At 45.5% G+C, this 25,029-nt stretch overlaps 1 protein-coding gene across 1 annotated transcript; it reads left to right on the top strand.

Moving 5' to 3' along the window:
• Window positions 1-2,331: 2,331 nt before the first annotated feature.
• GSX2 (GS homeobox 2) lies at window positions 2,332-3,315 on the top strand. The gene is made up of 2 exons (XM_050973687.1): window positions 2,332-2,788; window positions 2,975-3,315. The coding sequence occupies exons 1-2, from the start codon at window positions 2,332-2,334 to the stop codon at window positions 3,313-3,315; spliced, it is 798 nt and encodes a 265-aa protein (XP_050829644.1).
• Window positions 3,316-25,029: the final 21,714 nt, after the last annotated feature.

The raw sequence follows: 25,029 nt of genomic DNA, 5'->3' as shown, positions 1-25,029 counted from the left end.
CCAGATCCACTCTATCACTGCAGACAGCTTTTTCCACAGAGGTTTGGGGCTGTACTACTATATTTTTATTTTCCAGAATAGTTTTTCCTAAAGGAAAACAAAAACGAAAAAAAAATTAAAATTAACATAAAATGCAGAAATTAGTTCAAATCTTCTCCAGATGTACTTTGCTTTAAACTGGAAGAGCCGAACCAAAAAATGCCATGCTTGTGCACGGTGACCGTGACAGAATCTCACGGGCCCTACCGCAGCTCAGGAGGCAGAGCCCCCGGGGATCCCCGCGGCCGCGGACTCCCTCGGCGGTCACTGGGGGTCCAGGGCCTCGGCTGCGGGGCCTCGGCTGAGCCCTGGGCAGCAGTTTGGGGAAAAGTAGGTGAGGTTGGAGCCGACCCGCCTAAACCCCGCGAGCCCCTAATTGTTGTCACAAGACGCGGGATTAGCGCATTGCTGGAATAGCTGTCTGTTTACACTCAGGAGCCCCCGCCGGCCGGTAAACACTTTCTAATTGAATTCTAATCACATTCAAATAGCCACATAACAGACCTCAGCTGCAATTCATAAAACTTTAATTGCTATCCATAAATCCTCAGATCACCGAGCGCGGAGTGTCCCTAAAAACGCTGTTGCATCGTGCCTGCCCGGGGAGGTGCGGAGGGAAAAGGGGAGCAGGGCTAGTGAAGAGACAGCCCCTGCACAGGGGAGCGTGCACAGCGGCACTGCCCGTGGCAGGATGGCGATGAGGACGAGGACGGGACATCACAGCCGGTCGAGACCGGGCCCCTCTCTTAGCAAGGCTTGAGTTGCACCGCCGAGCCTTGCTGGTTCCAGGGGCCAGGAAATGCCGGCTCCATCAGAAGGTGGTTTTATTTTGCTGGGTTTAACAGTGGGACACTGGGTTTGCGGGAGGGATGGTAGGATGTCCGCGGCCCGGCCTTTGCGCATGATAACCGCTTCTGAACACGTTTCGGCTATTGCTGCACTCCCGAGTTTCTGTTCAGTCTCTGGTAATCAGGCGTAGTCTGTGTTTTCTGCTTTAGAGCACAATTGTCACTTCCCTTTCCCGCGTCAAGTGGGATGAGATCCGCAGTGTGTTTTAAATGCAGCTTCACATCTTCTAAACAAGAACGCGATACTCCTTCTATTAACGATAAGTCTCTTCTTAAACTCCCATAAAACAGGTCATTGGAAAATCGTGTAATATGCTGCGAATACCTTGGCTTTGTAATGCACTCTGAAATGCTTCGGAGCCACCGACCGTATTTAGCTGTTTATCCAATTTTACTTTGAATGATTGCTTCAGCAAACTTGGTGGAGATCAAAGAATCCCTCCCTGACATGTTCGCTTTTCATTAGCGCTGCGCACTGCGGTCCTGGAGAGGCCGGGGAAGTTCTCTTGGAAGTTTTCCGTTTTGATACCGTTTGGCTGAGAAGTGTCCAGATACTTGAAGGCTTTGTCCGTTGCAGTAATTGCCAATTTGGCAAGACTCACTTGAGGTGAAAAGGGCGAGAAGAAAAAAAAAAAAAAAAGCCACCCTACGCGCATATGTATGCGCAGACACACAAACGCCCTCCATCCCTAACCTTATATCCATGGCTGCATCTGTGTACCTGGCTCCCCTGATGCAGAAAGGGCCTCCTGGAGGAGTCCTGAGTGCAGAGAGTGGGCCGGACTGGGGAAAGGTGTTGGCCCCAGGCCTCTGTGGGATCCACGGCCCTTTGGATGTTCTTTTACTGGGGGTGAGGGGGGCGGAGTTGAACCGCTTGTTTCAGGGTATTACCTGCTCTCACCTCTCTTTCCCTCCCGGCGAGGGAAAGGAGCGTTCTCCTAGGGGAAAACCCCCGAGCAGAAACTCCTTCCGATTAATTTTATCCCCAGCATCCCGAGTGTGTTGACAGAGGGACATGCCTGCGAGCGCGACGTGTGACGGGGCCGCAGAGCAGCCGCCCCCTCCCCGCTTTCTCTGCTCCTATAATTTATTTGAGGCGGAGGCAAAGGAGTGAAGTCATCGGGCAACGAGCAAGCACGCACACTTTGCCCCCCTCCCCTACCCCGCTTTGGTCCCCCCCCGGCAGCCTCTCCTGCCGGCCTGGGAAGCCGGGGAGATTTAGATCTGCGAGGCTTTCAGCCATCACGTGTTTAAATACTTGATATAAAACCCCGGCGCAGGGGATCCAGGCGGGGGGACTTTAAGACCGGCCCTCTCCAGGGACCCTTTTGTTCAGCTCTCAAACATAAGCACCTTCTCGACTAGCCAGGGCTTCAGTGGCAACTTGGCCGAGCAGGAAACCCCGACTTTGGGAGAGCCGCCCCCGGCCTCGCAGCCCTCCGCAATGTCACGCTCCTTCTATGTCGACTCCTTAATCATCAAAGACTCCTCGAGGCCGACTCCGTCCCTTCCTGAGCATCATCACGGCCAGGACTTCTTCATCCCTTTCAGCATGCCTTCCCCCCTCGTCATGTCGGTGTCGGGCCCGGGCTGCCCGTCCCGAAAGAGCGGCGCCTTCTGCGTCTGCCCGCTCTGTGTCACCTCGCACCTGCACTCCTCCCGCGGCAGCGGCGGCGGCGGGGCCATCCCCCTGCTCAAGAGCCAGTTCCCCACCGGTGCAGGCGAGGCCCAGTGCTGCCCGCGGAGCAGCCACGCTCACCACCCGCCGCAGCACCCGCCGCCCGCCGCCTCTGTGCCCGCCGCCGCCGCCGCCCTGGGACACCCTGCGCATCACCCACCTGCCTGCGCCGCCACCACCTACAGCGTCAGCGATCCCCGGAGGTTTCACTGCCTCGGCATGGGTAGGAGCCCTGCGGCCGCCGGGGAAGGGGGGCAGCGGGAGAAGGGGTGTCGCCAAGGGAGAGCGGCTGTCCCGGGTCGGAAGGCTGCTGGGGAATGTCTTCTCTCTTTCTGTCTGTCTGTCTCTCTCTAGCCTCCCTTCCCCCTTTTCACTGTCCCGCTGAAGTTTGCGTTTCTCTCCCATCCAGGAGGGTCCGAATCCAGTCAAATTCAGAATGGGAAACGGATGAGGACTGCTTTTACTAGCACCCAGCTCTTGGAGCTGGAGAGGGAATTCTCCTCCAACATGTACCTGTCCCGGCTGCGGAGGATCGAGATAGCCACGTACCTGAACCTGTCTGAGAAGCAAGTGAAAATCTGGTTCCAAAACAGGAGGGTGAAGCACAAGAAAGAAGGCAAAGGCACCCAGCGAAACTCGCACGGGGGCTGCAAGTGCAGCACCAGCCAGGGGCATTACCCCCGGTCAGAGGATGAAGAGTCTCTATCCCCCTCATCGGCTACCGAGGATAAAGAGATCTCCCCGTTATGAGATCCGCCTGCCGCCGGGTCCCACCTGCTCCGCTCCTGCCGCCGGAGCGAGGTGGCGGCACGGCGACTTACCTGGCACCGCTCCCCACGGACGGCAACCCGCTAACCTGCTGCGGGCTGGCCCTCGCCGCCGCGGAGATTTGTCATCCATCCGCAGTAATAGAAATAGAAGTATATCTATATATCTCTTTTTCAGAATGCAAACGTTTTAGTCGTGGGAGGTCAAGGTAAACGTTACTTATGTAATCCCAGGAGAGGGCACCTGCTCTTTCTAAAATGTAACATGGGACAATGTAACATAGCCCAGGGAGTCTTCCTCTGTATCCCCACAGGCAATTTAAAGGAAAAAAAGAAACGCGTTTCAAACCGAAAGGCAAGACATTAAAAAAAAAAAAAAAAAAAAAAAAAAAAAAAGATTAAAAAACCCCGAAAACTGAAAAGCAAATTAAAACCTGTAGAGAACCTACTGGACGGACTTATTAACAAAAATAAGAAAAGACATAATGATCGCCCGTTTGGGTTTGGGACGGCTGTTTGTGTGTGAATAGTTTTATATAAAAATTATATTTATATTTATTTAAATAAATGAAATCAGACGAGAATTTAAATTTTTTCTTCTTACCCCCCTGACTCCCCCTTCCTCCCATGAAGTGCCAGCCCAGTCGCAGAAGAGAAAGTGCACCGGCTGGGCAAGGTGCTTTCCTTTACAGTCCTTGTCCTTCGTACGGTGAAAGCATGGCTGTATATGCGTCAGATCTGCGTAAAGAGTGAAAATAAAAGCCATCGGCTACTAACACGAGCGTGTTTTCTGTTCCCCTGTGGCTCGGGCGGAGAAGGGGGGGGGACTCCGCTCCGGCCGGAATGCAAATACAGCCGGTCCTCTGAGTCCAGGAGCCTTGTGTTCCTTCCCAGCCGGAGCCAGGGCACGCCCTCCTGGCGACTGACAGCTTTCTCCCGTCTGCTGGCCCGAAGGCACCGCGCTGGGGACAGGCGGCTGCCGCTGGCGCAGAGCCGCCGATCGCGGCGCGGGGCCGGAGCGGAGGCTGTGCGCCGGGATCCCGCAGGCAGCCCCCGCCCCGCCGGCCTAGGAGCTCGGGCTCTTCCCTCACCCAGGGGGCTGGCTGCGCACGTCCACCCTTCACCAGGCTGAAACTCCGCTTATTGTTTTACGGGTGGATGTTAAGAAGAGATCAGGGATTTTTTTTCCCCCCTCAGGAGTCGGAAGAGCGTTAGCCCTTTTCGATGTTGATTTCATTAGGCGCCTTGACCAGGCTTAGGGAGAAGATCTGAGTGCAAACCCGTTAGGCTGAGACATGGTTGAAGTTCTCTGCAATCTGCTTCGGGTAGCGCTCAGCCACGGGTCCCGTTCTTCCTTTGGCTTGGGCAGCCCATCCTCAGCTCCTTGCTGGAGACTTGCAGGCGGCTGATGAGAGTGGGATGAACCTGGAAGTAGTCAGTCCCAAATGAGCCTCTTTACAACATTTTTCTTAGTTCCTGCAGTACTGGCAGATAACAAGTCTATATACAGCAAGCAATATAAGCAAATCAGAAGTGACTTTTGCACATTATGTTATTTCACCTTTTCCTTGGATGGATTTTCCAGTAATTCAGTATACACTTTCAATTCCAACCTCCAAAACAATCCTTACATTTATCATGTTTTATCCCTAACTTCGGAGCTTCAGCTCAGAGGTAGGTCTCTAATTCAACTTGCCTGGAATCCCCCTGGCTGCTGAAGAGAGAGGCAACCCCAGCACAGTGACACTTGCACTGCTTGCCTGTCTTGGAGGAGAGGCCAGGTGCATGGGCAGGGCTGGGGTAGGATGGAGAGAGCCTGGTATGGGCACTGCCCCACAGCCTGGACCAACTTCAGGGCTTGGGGCAGAGGCAAAGTCAGCACACCCACATCTAACAGGAAGGGAAGGACAGGACTAACGTTTCTGGCCTGGACTTGGAAAACAAATACAAAATCTCACTGGTCCATACCACTACCATTTCACTGCCTGAGCTGACAACAGAGGCCAGCAGCCCGCATGCCAGCTGAGCCACTGGAGATGTTGGTCACCTCAGTGGCAGTCGTCTCACTTGCCAGGCTGGGGAGACCAAAGAGCCAAAGGCTTGAGGTCCTTGTGACTCCTTACTGGGGTGACTTCATAGAGGGTATGGCTGAGGAGATTCTCCACTCTTCCCCTAAAATCTGCTGAGGTGGAATCTGGAAATTGCTGATTCTCTGCTCCAGTTCACCTGTGTCCAACTTGCTTCTATAATCACAGTGGGTCTTTTCCAACCTTGAAATTCTGGGAGGAGGCATTAGTTCCACAGAAAGTACTGCCCACCCTCTCAGCAATGTCATCCCATACTGTAACAGGAGGGAGTCAACAGGCCTGCAGCAGCCTGGGAAAGCAAGATTTTGCTGGGTGAGAAAACACATCACAGTCTCTGAAATCTCAGACTGCAAAACTCAAAGATACTTTAAAACTGCAAAGATGCACTTGATGGAGTGTACATGTTCTCAGTGTAACTCTGTGGAAATATGTACCTCAGTGAATAAATTGGTATTTCCCTCCATTTCTAGAAGAGAAACAGTGAGATTTCTCTTCATTACAGCATTTAGCAATTCCTTAAAAAAATAGGAAAATTAAGTTAGTTGATCTTGTAGTAATCAATGTTTGCATGTGTCTTTCAAGGGTTGGGAGGTAATTGTAGCACATTATTATTATCATCATCATCACATACAAACTGTCATCTGGACAGTTTGAGACAATATTTCATTTTATTTCAAAGTAAATGTTTCATGTAAAAAACGTTGGGAAAGAGGAATGATGCAATGGTTTCCCCTGACACATCTCAGAAGGTGGATACAACCAGCTTGACCTGAACCTGGCAGTCCAAGTCGGTGTGACAGAAGCACCACCAGAAGTTGAATGTACAGAAATTTGCAGGAAAAGTTTTGGTGGGTTTCCACCTCCAGCATTCAACATTTTGAAATTTAGGGAAATTTACATTAAAATGTGTTGGGTTTTCCTTCCACCCCCCTCCCCCCTTCTTCTTTCTATCCTTTTTTTTTCTCCCACAATGTGTGAAGCGCCATTTTTCCCCCTCACTCATCCAGTGCCTAAGACAGGCACTGTTCAGCTCCTGATGGAGCCACTCCTGACATAACTTGGTAGCAGAGGAGTTGCCTGTGTCCTAGGTGGATTTCAGGTGTGGGACAGCTTCTAATGACCCTCCTAGCCCCACCAGCAAGTGGAAGGTTGCACAACTAAAGCATGAACGTTTGCACAAGTGATGTGAGTCGTGTTTGTGTGAGTGATCCTGCTACTTACCTTCTGTAACCTGTTCTGTTAGTATCCCTCCTGAAAAGCTTTGCAATTGAGATATTAATTTACTAACTGTAATTCTACTTAACTCTTTTCAATTAAAAAAAAAAAATTCAGAAGAAGAAAACATCCATCTTGAGGAGTTTCTCTGACCACGGTCTGCATGGCTGAGGTCAGACTCACAGCCTTCTCTGGTTGGGGATCCCCTGGTTGAACCTGCTCTCATGTCCTGGTCAGATGTGTTAGCTCACAGGCAGCATTGGCCATGGGCTGCTGGAACTTCGCAGTGCCAAAGACACCATGCTCCCTCGGCTGCTCTTTCCAGCCCAGCCCTGAAGTCCCCATAGACACTGCCGAAGCCTTTCCCTGCTGTCTGAGCTCTTGCCACAATGTCCGTGGCCAGCATCTCACACTTCTCCCCCAGACTTGGCAAAGTGGAGGCCCTTGGGTCAGCTCCTTCCTTCCACATGTGGTGTCGTTGGGACACAGTGACAGGTACACTCCAGAGATTCCCAGACTGAATATGGGAATCTCAGCCAGTGTTCTGGCCGGCTGCACATCCTCCCTGGGGGATATGGAGCAGACTGGACCTCATCAGTCAAGCCCCAAGCACTCACGGGGATGAGGGCTCACAGTGCAGGGATCCAGGCCAGGGAATGGTGATGAAATTCTCCTTCCTCAGTACCTCCGGTTGGAGCTGGGGCAGAGAGGGTACAGGCTATCTAATCCCGCTGCATTCACCTCTAGTTTATCCTAATTTCCTACTCCCGCCCCTCCCGCTGACCTAACCCCCGTGGGACACGGCCTCGGGTGCGGCTCCCGAGCGCCTCCCTCGTGCTGCCCTTGCGGGCAGGGGCAGCCGAATCGGCGGCAGCGCTGCTCGCCGGCTCCGCTGCTGCCCGGGGCTCTTTTTCCCGCTTGCACGGTTCAGTCGACGGCACAGCTGCCGGACGAGGCAACGGCCAGAAAGGATCACTCGGGAGTTTCTGCGGTGCCCACGGGGATAAGATGGCCAGGAGGGGGCGAGTCCTGTTATCACCTCTCCGGGACCCTGGCGAGAGTCCTGACACCAGCTCGGGGTACGTGGGCAGGGCAGAGAGCACTCCCATTCTGGATCTGGAGCCTAGAGATGACCTCATGCAGTCCTTAGGGAAAGAAACCCGGCCAAAAAACTTTTTTTTTTTTTTTTCTTTTTTCTTTTTTTGGTAAGTTTTCGCGGATGCCCGAAAAGTCTGTTAACGATAGCGAGAATGACACCCCGCAGCCCCTGCGCACCTCCGTCGGCTGAACAGGGTCTGGGTGGGAGCCCGGCCCTGGGAAGGCGCTCTCACTCCTCCGGGAGCCGAACGCCGTGCGCCGGGCAGCTGCCGGGGAGTCCGGCATGACAGCGGAATAACAAACAGCCCGAACCCACTGTGCCACTCGGAAAACCTCGGGGCGTGTGTCCGCGCTGCAGCGCGCACAGCCTCGCTGTGAAAGGGCCGATTTCACGCAGGATCTGCTCCGCGCCCCTCTCCGCCCCCCTGCGCGCTTCCCAGCCGGCCCCGCTGAAGGCGATGAACCGGCCCCGGCCCCTCCACGCCTCCCCCTGCCCCGACCCCAGCCGGCGTGTCCGGGGGGATTTAAGCTGTTGGAAGCGAACCCAAAGAGATCGGAAGCGTGTGCTGTGTGCTCTGGAAAAATAACTAGTTTCAGATTAATGAAGGAGTGACAATTTCAAGGCTAACGTTGGCACTGCCCAAGCCAGAGCGTGGGGAGCTCGCCAGGCTTTGCTTTATATTGTCTGCTTTTCTGAAGAGCAGACAAAGATGGATAGAGAGACATTGAAAAGCAGGAGGCGTATTTCAAACAGTTCAATAAAGAGGGTTGTCACTTAAAGACAAGAACCATAGTGCTTTGATGACTTTGTATTAGCCTTACCGTTTCAAATAAGTGACTCTACTCTCTTTGCGGAATTCACCGAGTTTTAGTAGATGACACTTCAGTGAAGCCGCTTTAGACAGAAATGAGAGCTCGTAACTGCGGGGCAAATCTTCTCTTCGGGAGGGTTTTACATAGAAGATTGCCCACCAGGGGCTTTTTTCTTGCCGTCCCTAAATTAAGGAAACTCGGTAAAACCGAGGTTTACAATTTGCGTGGAACCACTGTATGAAATAGGGAAAAACGCTCCGCCTTCGTGTGAATGTAAAGAAAGCGAAAGGGAGACCTCGACACGACGGCGACAAACTCTGCCTCCCGGCAGAGCCCAGCAATACGGGGGCGGTCTTTCCAAACCAGTTTCTACAGCCTCTGAAGAAGCACCGACACAGAGTGTTGGAAATAAAGTTGCGTGGACTCCCCCAGGCAGCCCATGCGTGTTCCCGCGTGTGGCAGAGTCTCTCCGTGGCCGTGTCCCCTCAGGTCCCGGCCCTTCCCGCCGTGTCCCCTCAGATCCCCGGCCCTTCCCGCCGTGTTCTGGCGGGGCGACGCCTTCCCTCTGCCCGGGGGCAGCCGGGGTGCCGCTGCCCCCGACTGTGCGCGGTGGGAAGGGAGAGACGTCGCAGCCCTGCCGGGGAAGACTTTGCTGCCAAACTCGATAATTATATTATATATATATAGATGTAAAATGTTTTTTTAAGATGAGGACCCCCGACCGCTGCAGCCCCCCAGCCTTTGAAGGCACAGCGAAAGGGCTTCACTGTGGGTTTGAGAGAACCATTTAGTCACTGTTTCATTAGGCACTATTTGAACCTTGCAACATGTGGTAATTTCTGGGGCAAGCTGAAAAGGGGGGATTATGTAGGAGGGACACAAGGAAATTAGCTAACGGTTAATTTAACTCGTTTTCTGGTAGAATTTTCGATACATTCCTAATTGACTGAGGAGGCAGGTGAAGTCTTCAGTTCCAGGCAGACTCATTCACGGTGAGAATAAATGGCTCTTTTTCAACTCTCGCTGCTCACAATATATCATCAGGGAAAAGACATGCAGTGAATATGTTGATTTAGGGTTTTTTTATCATTATTATTAATGGAATTACACCCTGCTACGCAGGTGTGAGGGTAAAACCTATACTGCGATGAAATCAGATTAACAATGAAATGAGAATTTTATTAGCTTTCTATGTCATATAGACCTGGATTTAAACTGTCAAAACAAGAAACAAGAGGGGGGAAAGATAAGTCTGAAGAAAACAATGCCAATCAGTGGGCAGAAGTAGTAGCTTGGATTCCAAATGGCAATTAGCTGTAATTCACGGCGAATATTGACACTCCGTACTCTACACCATTTATATCAAATAGAGAATATATGATTAGCCCATAATGTCAAATCTCTTTTGAGTCCGGGGTTTTCCCATTAATCCTCACCGCAATTTGCTATGAAACCGGAACACTTGGTCGTAAGGTCCGAGTTTTAATAAAAGTTTTAATAAAAGTTTTTTCGTGTCGGAAATAAACTCTGTCTGACATTCTTGCCGTGTTCGCCAAGGAAAAGGGATCCGTCGGGATCGGAGTGTCCCGGGGGCGTTTGGGAGCAGTCCAGGGAGCAGCGGAAAAGCAGCTGTGATCCTGCTCGGGGCAGCTTCGGACAGCGGAGGACTGCAGGTGGCCCTGTGCTGGGGGCGGTGTGTTGGAGGTGACCCTGTGCTGGGGGCCGTGGGTTGGAGGTGGCCCTGTGCTGGTAGGGGGTGGGTTGGAGGTGATCCTGTGCTGGGGGCGGTGGGCTGCAGGTGGCCCTGTGCTGGGGGCGGTGGCGGAGGCGCTACCTGCGCGGTGTGCGGAGGTGTTGGGCGCAGCCAGGCAGGACCCGCCGTCGCCAGAGGAGCCCGCCACGTCTGCCAAGGGCCCCTTTGTAACCTGCTATAGAAAATGCTGGTATTCTGCATGACAAAGCCCAATTAAACTCGCTATTCAGGACTTCTGCAGCTGGTAGCCCATTGGGAGAGTGGGAGGAAACGCGAATATATTCATTATGCGAAGGGGCGGTGAAAAGTACCAACAGCCGCGGGTCTGGGTTGGGTGTTGGGTATGTTTGTTTGGTGTTTTGTGCGTCATTCCCGTTACCTATATATGTAATTTGGTGGCAGGGGTGGTAGGAGGAGGAGGAGGGGCGGGGTAGGCGCTGCCCGGGGCGCACAAGTCCCGGCCCACGGAGCCCCCAGCGGGCCGGGTCTCGCTCACAGCGGCAGGAGCATCCTCTTGCAAAGAGGAGCAAGGAAAGCTGCCTGCCAGGCTGCAGGACAGCGCTGTGAAACTGTCGATTAATACACTGGCAAAGCTGTCGGTTTTCTGTTAGAATTCTCTCTCTCTCTCTCTCTTAATTGTCACTCAACGGGGGTCAGCTGTGAGTTGCCAAGGGGCTTTCATAGGCTGAGGGGCATGAAACCCCAGGGTGGACTGAAGGCCATCCAGACAAAATACCATAGATCTAACACTAAGATTGACCCAGACAATTCATTTATTCATTTGCTTTCCAGTTCTACCTTCCTGAGCCAACAGGCCATAATATATGCATAGCTGTAGTTGGTATGTAAAACACAATTTCCCAAAGTGTCTGAGAAATAGCTTACATGTTGTAGTCATCTTACCCTAAAAAATCTGACTCCTATAATAGCAGAGGAAATTTAGCTCAGACCTATGCGCCTCTGCACACAAAACTGTGTTTGGGACCACAGAGTCTTCAGCCCTGACCACCAATGCATTCATGTGAGCACAGATCACCCCCTTTTCTTCTGTAGGAGTATAACATGACAGAAAAAATTCCATCTTTCCATGATCCCAATCTTCTCAAAATACCATGAAGCTCAAGCCAGCATGTGGTCAACCACACATGCAGAAGATGTAAATAGCATTCAGCCAAGGAGAATAATACATGTAAAATGCATTTGTACAAAACATGACATTCCTTTTTTTCTCCAGTATGTTTCGATTTTAACCTACCACCCTTATTGTATTCTTCTAGAACAGTTTTCAGAGTAGTCATGGCCTCATATTCTCAGTGCTGCAGCAGAAAAGCAAGTAGGCATCTCCAGTTTAGGTACTGTGAAGGAGAGAGACATTCCTTCTTTTTTGTTTCCATTCCCTTGAAAGACCAGTTCTGGCTTTTTGATGCATCTACTGGAGTGGATAGACAGGGATTCTATGCTGACTTGGTTTGAACCAGTAATCATAAAGGCACCACAATGTATCTTAGGCATTTGTCACAGTTAGACATGTGATTGACTCAACCAAATACAGCAGAACAGTGTAGGTCAGTCAATCTTACTTGTCTAACATCTGTAATAACCCTGAGAGTAGCTAGAAGAGTAACAGAAAATCTCACTACTTGATGCCATTAAGATCAGTTTTAATTTTGGTGTCATAATTTTCACCTACTCCAGTAGTTTTGTTTTGAAATTCCATTTTTTTTGCAAATGAAAAGCCATAAGGAGGGGTGGTTTCTGCTGGTTTGTGTTGTTGTTTTTCAGCATGGCCTGCCACCAATTTCATATTACCAGTTTAAAATCATAATTTAAATGCTGCTGCCATTAAGAAAAGATCACAAGGGGTTTGGGGTGTTTTGGTATTGTCTATTTTCTCTTCCTAAAACATTTTTCAAGACCTTATTTGTCTTTTGTAATTATCACAGGGCAGAGTGGGTTTAGGCAATGTACAATTTAATACATTGCGGCAGTTCAATGCGCTGGATTTTTAGCAAAAGTTGTCGAATTGTACTAAAGTTGTAAAACTTTTTCTCTTTTCCAATTGCTATTAATTATGAGTGAGTGATTGCATGCACAGAAAGTAGCTCTCAAGCTCTTTTATTTTTTCTTTCTTACACAAAGGTGAAATATACTGAGTTCCCAATGCATATTACTCCATACCAGTCTGCCTTAGCAATGGATTGCTTCTTGAGAGAGTGTCCCAGTTTGTGATAAAATGAGCAGACCTTTTTATCTTCAGAACTAATTATCAGAATGAGTTTAAGCTAGGAATTTGATTTAGGGATGGAATTCAGACCTTGCAGGTGAGCTGCCATTATAGATGAGCTTGAAAAGAAAGAAACTCCCAGCTAAAGATCTTTTCCAAAACAGGCACGGAGTCCTTCAAACACCTTGATTTGTGGAAATATTCAGGAGCAAGACCAAGATCATCACCTTCATACTTGGAGGGTTTCTTCATTGTCTGTGCTATCAGCATAGATAATAGGGCCAGCAGTTACTGGAGGTGTCTCCCTGGGGTGGGAGGACACGTGTCCCCTGCCACAGTGCTGACCTGAGACATTTGATGCTGCTGAGATTGGAGCAGCTGTGCTGGAGCTCACCATCCTGAGGGTACAGGCATTGTGCCCATCAGAAAAGCAAAGGGGGTGATGCTACTTTTTGCATTGAGGGAAATCCTCTACAGTAAATGAAAGTGAATCCTGAGAAGTGCAGGCTGCCAGAATGATGTGTGTCAGCCTTGTTTATGCTGGAGTCTCATGACAGAGGACAGTGCTGTTGCTGAAAAAAATGGCCTTTGCCTCTGGTCATTCACAGTTCTCTGGACTGTCCCATGTTTTGCTCTTTTTTCTTTTCTGTGGAAACTTCTGCCCTTGCTTTCATTCCATTTCTTGAGAAATATATAAAATCAGAGGACGTGATCAGGTCATCCTGTTTACAACCCTGCACCTACATGGGAGGAGAGAGCATCAGTACATCTGTATGACTTCTACACTTTCCTAATTGACTTTGGCTAATAGATCCCAAAATTACAGGGGGCTGAGTGGGTGGGACAAGCTTGAGAGATAGGTGAAGGTTCAGACAGATCACAATCATAAATTTAGACTCTTTAGAATATGAGATTTACAGTATCATCTGCTGCCAGAACCTGCACTCCCATAACCTCTAGGTCAAAGTTGAGATGGTTTAAATAAAACCTTCAGTGTAAATGCAGGCTTTGAAAAAGTTTTTTTCCAGAGGAAGACCTCTGCTGTGTTTGAGATACAGGAATATCAGCAGGAACCATAGTCTGCCTGAAGCCACAAAGATGACATACTTTGGTGGTCCTTGCCTATAAGAACTAGGGGGTTTTGACTTAAAAAGAAAAGACTTTCATGAAATTGCAGGAAGAGGAGAGAGTAAACATAGTGCATATTTAGAGCAAAGGACAGCACTGATCTGTTGTTGTTTTCATAACTGTTTTTTTCCTCTTGTTAGACTTGTGTTTAATTCTTCCCATACTCTAAAGAGAAATGGAAGAGATTCACTGCTTTTTTCTTCACTTTAGTGTTCTCTCCAATGCCCTTCCCAACCAAGGCAAACTCCAGGACATTTGAAGAAATTTGACATTTGAAGTTAAAGACTATTTTTTTGTGTTAAAGGTATGTAGGAGACAGAGATGTTTGAAAACTATTTCTGCCTTACCCTAGTTTAGAAGGGCCAGCTTCAACTTCCCCAGCCTCTGCAGCAAGCTGCAGTCCTCAGCCAACATGTCTCTCTTTGTATCTTCACCTTGGCTTTCCCATTTGATCTTATTCAGCTTACAACTTATCTTGAGGGAACTTGTGAATCTTCTAGGTCACATTTTGCAGTAATAATTTTTTTTAAATTTTCATAGGAAAGCAGGGTGTATTATACCCCAGCCTATCTATTATATAATGCTGTCTTTCACGGAATTAACAATACAGAAACAACTGTTTTTTCTGGATTTGTTTTTATTCCCTTCTTCTTTTTTGGAGATTATTTAGGAATATGATAAGGAAATGTTTCACTTTTACCTTTTAAGATCTTTACTCTTTGGAAACAAGGGGAATAATGTTGGGCAATGGTTTATTCTTCTTTTGTTGGTTTCACACACATATATTCTATTACACATATGCATGCACAGTTCTTTCTACATGCTGAAAAAAACTACAGAAACTAACAGGAAATTTTGTATTTGAAAATATTATTTATTAATCATAATGGTATACATTTGCAAAGACATTTTTTGGCAGTGGACGTCGGCAAACCTGCAGAATTAAGAGCTCTGCAGATGGGCAACATCCAGGTCTGAAACAAGGAGTGAAAGAAGACATGGTCCAGTCCTTCTCCAACTCGGAGAAGGACTTGAATGGGAAGCTGTCGTGGACCAATTTGCTCCAAGATAGAATTTGAACTAATGCCACCTAATGGAGAGTGGGAATCACTGCGGCAGAGGAAACGATGGAAGTTTGGAGTTGGTGCAGGGGGCTGAGTGGTTCCCCCCTGGGCTCTCTTTGGAAGGTATGGTGAAAGCAAAAGGTGAAAGTTGAAAAAAAAAGTGGAGAACAAAAATTTTCCTTAAGAAAAGGAGTATTTTGATTCATTGGTGATTTTACTGTTCAGGCTGCCAGACTGCATAAAAGAGGGAACAGGAATGACCATCAAATCAAAGAGGGGATGGGGATTTGAAAACCTCATTGTTATTGTAGCTAGAAGAGAAAATGGCACAACATGAATCCATTCTAGGGGCAATGATTGTAAATGAGAAAGGGAATGGCACAAAGGTAACCCTTTCCAGTCCTAACAAGGTGCACTTGTGTGGTCCTAACACCCTTTGGCTCTCTATTTTGTGTAATTCACTGGTTTCTTTGCTAGAATGACTGCATGCTTGTAGCCCTGGAGCAGTGAATTAGCAAATACATTTTCATCTTTGGAAAACAGTAGTTTCCATTGTAATTACATTAATGCTAATCAAGAAATACATTTTAACAGTTCTACGGCATCACAGAAGTGATGTTACAGTGACTAAAGCAGGACTTTTGGCATTAGCCTGCTCAGTCCACTTAGAGCACTCCAGAAATTGAATGTTTTTGCTAAGATGAACAGTATTCTCAGCAAAAAAGGTCAAGGGACAAACATTTCAAACCCTGAGCCTGGCTCAGATATGTGCAAACACAACAGGAGTTGCAAACAAACCTTGAAGTGTCCATGCAAACATAAGTTTGCCCGAGCAAAGCAGGATGTACACGTGAATGGGAGTTTGCTCACATACTCTAAGTAGCTGGAGCAGAAAGCAGCAGGAAAGTTTTGCTTTAATTATTTTAGAAAGTGAAGCAGGATGGTGATATTTGCCTGGGCCAATTCACGCTGTTGGCCATTTCCCACCCTCTTGGGAAAGTGCTGAGAAGGCTTTGCTGGTCTGTAGGCACAGCTTGGTGGGTTTGCATACAGCTAGAAGAAAAGTGGGGCAGGAATTCAGAGGTGAATCACAGTGAGGGTCAAACAGATCCTTATGGAAAATCTCCTGGGGACTGTTAGAGAGCTGTTGACTGTTGGAGAGCTGCTAAATCTTAAAGCCAGATTTGGAGCAGGGCTACAGCAGGACAGAGTTAAGTGTGGGCCAAGGTGAAAACCAAGTCTCTCCAGTTAGGTGGTTCTCTAACTGTCACAGTATATCTTTTGTAGAACATTTGAATTTGTTATCAGAATTTGTTAAAAACTTATTAAAAGATTTTTGTGGCCACTACAGATATTTATGTATCCCTGTCCGTATCTCTCTATATACATTTAGCATATTATCAGAATAATCAGAAATCCCAGCATTATACATCTTTTAGCAAATAAATGACAATTTCAAGGACTATTTATGGGGGAAATATGCCTAGGTTAAGTTTATAATGTAAATTGCATTTTTTAAAGAAAGGTATGTACTACAGATAAAGAGATGGGATGGGTGATGACTTCACTTTTAGGCCTCAGTTAGGTCTTCCATTTAACATGAAAAGCATTTGTATACTTCTGTTTTAATTATCCATGCCAGAGGAATTAACTGTTTTTCCTAATTCACATTTTCCAATACTTTCTTGTACTTAATAATCTAAAAATGGTCCTTTTTTAGGACCCTATTGCCCTTCTGCTTTTGTGGAATTTGGAAGTTTCCCACCATGTATGTATAGCCACTGCTCTCATGTTATATTTATCATCAGTATTCTGATTAAATTGATTATCAGTATTCTGATTCAAGGTTTTGAAGCACAAGAGAAGACTGGAAGTGCTATGCACTGAAATAAGTGCAAGTATTTATTTGAATGGATCACAATGCATCTGTGCATCTCAGCAACATGAGGGAAAAATAATTTTCCAGATATGCAGAATATGAAATAGCAGGAGTGGCCAATGTGTTGTCTAAGTGAAATGCATTCTCTCTGAAGGTTTATATTCAAAAGCAAACCTGAAGAGACTGATGTTTGTATTGTAGGTATCTAGAGGAAAAGGAGTTAATGCTTTTATGCAGCAATGGCATTGTCAGCAGTGCTGAAGGCAGCCCAGAAATAACAGCAGTGCAGGATAATTTCTATCAGATTTCTTTTTCTATTCTTCTAAGGTTTCATTAGTCCAATATTAAGCCTCAAGGAACCAAACTATTTTGCTGCATTTGGTATGCAGAGCAAACTTTCCCTTGATTCAAAACAGATCTTTGCTAAAATTGTACGGAAATCTGTCACTGCTTTTACACTGCCATAGCTGATTTTATTTATTCATTTATTTAAGTTTCTCAGTTTCTTGCAGAAAGTATTGTTTGTTGGAGCCTCCCCCACTCTGTGTCTTAGAAAACAGTTGCTGACATTTCTTGTTCTTTTGCTGAGTGAGGAGGATGAAAATAAAGCACCACCAAGTACAGACGATGAGAGACAAGACCAGAGAGCAAGTTTTGCAAATGCTGCTGTCTGTGTTGCTCACTACTCAAGATCAGCCCAGTATGAAGGAGCGCTGGTGAATGCTGATGCCTTTGTTCATACCCTTCAGCCACCTGCCTTTTTGCATTCAACAGATTGTCATTCCACCTATGGGTTACCTTCAAGTTTTGGAATAAGGAAGTGTTTCACTTTGAGGAATGCCTGCTCCCTTAAAGCATGTTCCTCTGAAATTAATGACAAAGTACTCTTTGATTTCATTGACTGCAAGGCCAGTTTCTAAGATAATACTGACTGAGTAAGAACTTCAGAACTCTGAGCATACAAACCCCAGATTGTAATGTCACACAGGACAGCTATTCCTCTGATATTCTTCAATGTACTCTACTCCTCCAATCCCAACATTTTCAAACAACAACAGCAAAAAATGTGCTTTACTAAATGCTCAGGGAGAGAATTTTTACATTGAATTTTTGTGCCCAATTGTGCACAATAGATATTACTGTCATTTTGTGGACAACTGATTGCTGGCTTTGAGATCCAGGTATCTATTAAGCTTTACTGCAGATTTTTGGGAGATATGTGTATTTCTAGCATTCAATGTGAAAACTTGCAGCCTTTCCTCTGAAGATGGTGGGGCACGATAACAAGTGCCCATTCATCAAAAAAAACCCCCAAAAATGCAAATACAAAAAAACTTTACATACAGTAAGACACCTTTGGTGGAAATACAATTTTTTTCTGGTTTTGTTTTTTTCTTTCAAGTGGAAATGTTTACACTGGTTATTTTCTGTTAACAGTGAATGGTAACAATTTAAGCATACACCTGAAACCAATTTTCTTTTAAACACAACAACCCAAGGAAAAAAAAAATAACATGTAAAAAGCATAGGTTTGTCTTACTATTTTCCTTCATGGACTGTATTCCAGCCTGCTCGAATAAACTCTTAGACTGCATTCTTGAAGTGAGACAAAATGAGCCTTCACTGGCAGGAAGAAAAAAAAATACAAGCATTGGTGATGCTATATGTTTTACAGGGTGTCAGAGCTGCCTGTTATTCCACATTTCCCCAGACTGCAAAAATGTGAGAACTGCCAAAAACAAGACAACCACCCACCCTCTGCTCTAAGTAATGATTATAAAATGTTGTAAGTATACAACATTGTCAAGGGGATATTTTTACTTTTAACATGCCTTAAATATTCAGCAGTGTGTTCAAATTCTTTGGAAAACAGTCATTATAGTGCATAGAGGATTTCAGCTTGAAATACTGAAAGAGTGTCAGAGAGAGACACACACTTCACTGTAAGCAAACATTTCTGTCACTGGGAACACAAAAGCTGCCTTGTTCATAGTGTTTCAAGTGAACCATTTTAGAGGTGCTGTAGTGGATTTACAAGATGAGTTGACAGTGCTATTGTTAATCCCACTCATCAGTGTAAGTGTACAAGGATTTCCCCTTGGGAACCAAGTCCAACAGGCCTTTGAATCAGAATACTTTCTTATTTGGTGATTTCTTTACTGACCTGGTCCTGCTTCTACTTCTGCAGTAGGTTAGCTGAAGGCATGGGCTTTAAAGAGAAATCTTGAGAGCAGTTTCTAACTAGAGGGAACAGGGGATTGATGCTCTTAGCATTTAATGTCCATTGCATTTCTTATCACTATGGCTATACACTGGAAATGTTCCCTTTTAATTAGAGAATTCAATATTGTGAGCACACTTCAGAGGTTAAGTATGTGATTAAGTGCTTTCCTGAATCACTCTCTGGAGACACCTCTCTCTCTCTTTCCATGAATGCAGAGGCAACCAGCTCAGCTGCAGACAGAAGGCTAGAGCTGGCTACTCTTAAGTTCCTTCTTGGTGGATATGACTGTAAAAGGAGGCTAGATGGTTTTTCATTTCCAGATCACACACAACAAGTTCCATCAGGCAGTGTCTTCCTCTCCAAATCTATCTGGTGTCATTAAAACCTTATTCAAATTTGCTTTACCCTCCCTTGGGCAAATTCTGCTGCTCAATATGATATAGCTCTGAAGGCTGCAGCAGTGGGTGTCTTCTGCTCACAAGCGTGTCTGACCCTCCCAAGAAAGACTTGCTTTCTTACTACTATATGTTAAGCCTTAATGTTTGGGAGAAAAGTAGTTGTGGATGCATTCCTTGCCAGCTCAGAAATTATGATGAGATTTTCCTACATTTTCCCTTTTTTTTTGGGAAGTGATGTTGAAAGAGCTGGATTTTTCAGGTGTGGGGCTTTTTTATGTGGGTGGGAGGTCTATTCTCCAGTCCTGCCCTGTCTACATTCCATATAATAATCTTCACCTCTGTGAACTTTTAATGGATCTTCTTTCCTGGGGAAGGTTTAGAGTGAGTAGTAGCATCTCAAAGGGGTTTTATTTTGGATCAGGTGATCTAACAGTGGAAATCTGGAATAATTTGACTTAGGAAGAGCAGTTATGGGCAAACGCATAGTCAGTCTGGTGTAGTGACTAGACATTAGTCATTTGGTAGGCAAGAAATTAAATCCACTGGCCAGAAAATGTGGAATAAGTGAGGTCAAGCCCTTCGCTCCTCCCAATTCCTCCATCCCCATCCAACCTGTGCAATGACTGTTGGAGTGTGGGGTGTGCTTCAGAGTGAGCTCATCAGAGCACTACACACTGGTTGCTGTATGGCATGCATGTCAGAAAAGAGCAGGGATTGGGATTTTCTGGTCTCACCATCATGAAGTCAAGAGCTATTGAGGCAATGCTGCTGATACAGTCTTGACAAAGAGACAAAGATTGGGCAAAACCTTAAGAGGCCTGATTGGTATCTACTGTGCTGTTTTGACAACTTTATAAGAAAAAAAAAAGAGAGGGTAATACCATATTTATCTAATACATTAACTTCTGTGAAGTTTTAGTTAGAAGCACCTTTGCACATGATATAGATTAGTTACAGATGGAGAGAGCACATACAGGATAAAATATTTCATACTCTTTTATTAATGACATTGTTTCTTCATTTTGCTGTTGACCTCAGTTTCAGGTCATCTTTGTAAGGTTTTTTATTGGGCCCCAGATTTACACTGCATGTATATTGTCCAAACTGGAAGGGTTTCGTGGTATTCTCTGCTTCCTTTCCTTAGACACTGCTAATTCATGAAGTGCTTCTGCAGAGCCAAATTTGGTAAACTCATGTTGTCCAAAAATTTGGGAAACCCATGTTGTCCACCAGTAATTGGATCTGGCATGTTGAAAGAAATGTTCTTGTGATGGGCAAGAGAGAATGACACCTTTTTAATGGAAAAGAATCTATATTTTAAAATACAAACACATGTGTATAAAGATTTCTTTTTCAATTACACATAATACAAATAAATAATAATTTTAACAAGTGCTTAGTTTGTGAATTCTCTCAGGTGATTTCCTAGAATAGTTTATATAAAATGGCAGGTAATGTACACTTGCTTTTCTATTATTTTTGCTATTCTCTTACCTGATTCTCCTTTCATATACCAGGGGTGAAGCAGTGGTGTTAGTTCAAGGGGATTCCTCCTGATTTGGACCTCATAGGCAAGAGTGGGATCTTTTTGTGCTGAGCTGATGAACATTTTGTTGAACTGCTCAGGAAAATATTTTGACTGATGAGAGAAAATGCCTGTAATACAGCCCTCAATATGTTCAGTTGGTGTTGCTGTCATTTAAAATCGTCAGCTGAGCTTTGACAACATGAATGTTTGTTATCTTTTCCCAGGAAAGTAAAAATCTTTCTTCATTTCAGTGGTGCAAAAACTGGCCTGTCAAGAGAGTATTGCCATTTCCAGAAGGCCATTTTCAGATTTACGGGGTTAAGTCCCTGACAGTTTGATTTAAAATATAGTTATGATGAACTGTGTGAAGGTTTCGAATGATGCATTAGAGCAATATTGCTTTTTGCAGTAAAATGACCAACTGTTATTTCCATTCCTCCAGAGTTCATAAGAGTTATAGCCTCTTCCTGGAATTTGGAAAACAGTGCTGATTCACTCCACTTTAAAAGCAGCTTTAAAGCACGGTGGGAAAATGTTGCATGCCACAACTCCTTTGAGCAAAATTGCCACTGCTGCCTTTTTAATATATAGAAAGGGCAACACCAGTGAGAAACCTGCAATCATAGACTTTCTTCTCACATAGAAACAAAATCAACAGTCTCAAAAAGGACTATGACTTGGCAAAACAAAAGCTGTGGAAAAAATATATACCCTATAAATATATATACTATATACAATAGAAATACATGCACCCTAACTTGTTGGTGTTGGTGTGTTTAAGATGACAGGAATTTTTTTCTGCTTAGAAACCCATAGCAGATGGAGCACTGTCCATCTTTTACACTTGCCTTCTCTCCTGTAAGAACTGAAATGTGACAAAAGAAGTCAGTAAAGGACTTTTCCAGTTTTATTTTCAATTGCTTTACTTGCATTTGATGCCTTTTTATCAATATGAACTTGAATCCCAAATTTCTGGCCGCAAGCTGAGCTACAGCTTTGCTTCAGAACAGAGCAGTTATACCAGTGCAGAAGGCTGCAAGCATTGTCTGGGATAAGATGTTTAGGACTTGCTGCACTGCTTTTAAGGGAGAAAAAGACACAGAGACTTTTAGATGACAGACCAAGGCAACATTTCTGGGGTAAACTCCTGGGTGGCAGCTGGGTGACAGATGTTCTGACACAGCCACTTTGCACTCCAAGCAGCTCTACCCCGCTTGCATCTGCCCAGGGAGCACCTCCCATACAGCCATTCCTTTTTTTTTGTAGTCAGAGATGGACCAGGTGAACTTAATTGGCTTAATGAAGTGATTTTGGCTAGCCCAAGCCATTTTAGGAGAAACCTATCAGGGAGCAATCCTCTGAGCAGCTACATGGACAGGACAGAGACTGGTGGAGCTTCCCTGTGGGGATGGGTGCAAGGAGCAGAGGAGCTGGGAAGCTCCAAGGGCCAGCTGCTGTGATGTTAACAAAAATGTCCCTCAGCAGGTTTTATTAGCCTGGGCATGGTGCCACGCAGCTGAGGGGACAATGTGCAGCCAGCAGTGGCTCTGGGGTCTCTGCAGAATGCCCTGCTGTGTAGTGTAGACATCTACTTTGTGTTTTCTTCAGACCATTCATGCTACAGCTGTTTCTAAGAGGCTAAAAATGCCTCAGACTTGACAAGATGCATGGAGCTGAAGCCCAAAATGAGATTATTCATTTGTCTGATGTGGGCTCATGTATATCTCAGGTTATTAAATTTCACCTACTTGTTTTTTGGAGTCTGGAGCTGATCCAAAGCCTACTGCAGCCTCTGGAATCACTCCAGAAAGTTCAATGGGTTGTGATTCAGGCTTTGAGTCAAGCCTCAACTTTATACATTTTTAATTATTGAAAGGACTCTAATCCCCTTCTGCCTCCATGTGTGCTGATACAGAGACCTCATTTTCCACTGGTTAATGCTGAAATTTGTCACTTTTTGCAGGAAACATGCAGCATTTTCATTCAAGGCAATCAAACTGTATTTTTCTAATTGATTTTATGGGTATGTTAATGGAGTTGTGGCACAGAATTAGGATGGGGCTGATACAAATTATCTCTAAAACTCAATGAGTTGTGAGAATAGAAATTGAAGTATTGTCCTTCAGCTTCAAATCACAGATCTCTGCTCCCTGTGCTGCAGGTGATGTCCCCAGAGGTGAAGGGTGAGTCATACCCACAGAGATGTCTCAGCATCCCTATTCAGCTAAGTATTCCCAAAGCTCTGAGGAAAGAAAAAAACTCTGGCTTGTTGCTAGAGTATTGAAAAGCAGGTATTTGCCTCACATCATTCACAAGAATAGCAAGTGGAATGCAGAAAATTTATTTCAAGACAAAATATTTCTGCTTCTGGAAGCAGAAGAGAAGAAAGGGAGATAGAGAAATGACAAGGAAACTCACAAAGCAAAGGTGGCATTTGTCATGTGAACCTGAGCAAGCAGAACCTGGGAAAATCTCAGTTTGCTGTCTGTCAGCAGCAAAGAAGCAACAAGTGTAAGCAAATGAGAAGAGGTTGGCACAGCACCAGCACCATGTATAAAATTATTTGAAGAAACTTAGATGGTGAGTGCTGAAAAGGAGAGAGAAATCCTTGAGACCAGACTGATAGCAGCTGTGTTCAGAGCTACTTAAGAAATACCCACAAACTTAATTCCCTTTATCGTTTCAAACAGAAGATAGAATTGAGTGTTGAAAGAAGAGTGCAAGGGCTAATGTTTTACAGATATAAATGACATGAGGTCCAGATCACTCTGCAAATATGACTTCCAGTTTTGCCTGATTTAATGGCATTCCTTTACTCATGGTGGTGTAACAAGATGGTTCAGCACACGGCTGAGGTATATTTAGTGAAATGCTGGCCCCTCCACACCACCTTTGAAGGGCTGTGTGCTGAGAAGGAGCCTTCCCAAGCTGATGCACTAACAATGTGCTGAGCTGCCCTCAGAGGAGAGTACCAGCTATCAGTGAAGTTAGCAGGTTGCAGCTTTGGTTCCATTCCTGGTCTTTTTCTTGCCTGCTCTCCCAGCAGTTTAATTCAATACTGAGGACTAATCCTGGCTAGCAGCTAACGACTGCAAACTTCAGAAAGGTGTAATCTTCCTGATGACTTGCCCAGTACTCTAGGAAATTTGCTTCATTACTGATGTTTTATTTACCAATATATTTAAGCACACTTCTCTTTCTCCTCTTTTTTTTTTTTTTTTAAGTATTCTCCCCTCTGGTATTTACTCTGTTGATAAATTTTCAAGACATTTATGCTTCAGTTCTCAGTTTGACAGACTGAGGTAGTCAAGCTCTCCAGGTGTCCTCCCGCTTTCAAGGAAGCTCTTCTCCTGTACCTAGGATTTCCTTTTCATGGGTATTCTTGAATACAGCTGAACAAAGTGAACCCAGGGCCTTGCAGAATGGCATTTGTTCTTCCATCTCTCTGACGATAACTTCTATCCTGATATATCCGGTTATCTGTTTGCTTTTTTTTTTTTTTTTTGACCTTTATGTCTGTAGGAGATTAAAATTATCCCATCAGTCTACAAGCCTTTCTTATATCCACAGGAAAAACTGTTCATATCCCATTGGTAGATGGTCTTGCACTTTCTTATGCCAGAGTTCATCTTTCTCCTCTCACTTCAGTCCATAACTTCTCTTTTGCCCACTGTCCTGTCCTTTTGCCTACCAGTGATTCTTCCCAGCTCGATGCCAATAGACAATATTGGCTGACTCTCCCTTGCTGTACTGCTCTAGAAAGGCTTTTGAAGAGCAGCTGTGGCCTTTGCAGTCCTTGGCCTCCTGGAAGAGCCGCCATGGATACAGCATGTTGTTACTGGCTGTTCACCAAACCCAGCCTTGAGCTTCATCACCTTTACATATATACAACATCTGGGACTGGAAACTTACTGCACTGCAAATTCTATTTCTGACTTTTCCATCTACAGGATGGCCTAACGGTTCTTAAAGGCAGTGACCAACTTCAGTGCAGACACCTTTCTGTATTTCTGATGATAAATATGAATGAAAGGAAATCACCTAGCTTCTTGACAATTGTGTCTATTTTAAGTTTTGCCTTTTATCCTTAGTGACCCAGAAAACCCCATGTTCTTTCTTCAAGATCTTCCTTCCAATACAGGTAAAGAATACCTTACTGTTTGTTTTAAACATTTTCATGCTTCTCTTTATGAAATTTATGATGAAACTTCCTTATAATTTTCTGCCTAATATTTGCTGGCTGTAATTTATGTTTTCTTTATCAGGCTCTCAAAAAAATGATTTCT

This window comes from Serinus canaria, chromosome 4 (assembly GCF_022539315.1).
Source record: "Serinus canaria isolate serCan28SL12 chromosome 4, serCan2020, whole genome shotgun sequence".
Classification (NCBI taxonomy): domain Eukaryota; kingdom Metazoa; phylum Chordata; class Aves; order Passeriformes; family Fringillidae; genus Serinus; species Serinus canaria.
The sequence above is the reverse complement of the archived record's forward strand: the minus strand, read 5'-3'. Positions and strand labels throughout refer to the sequence as shown.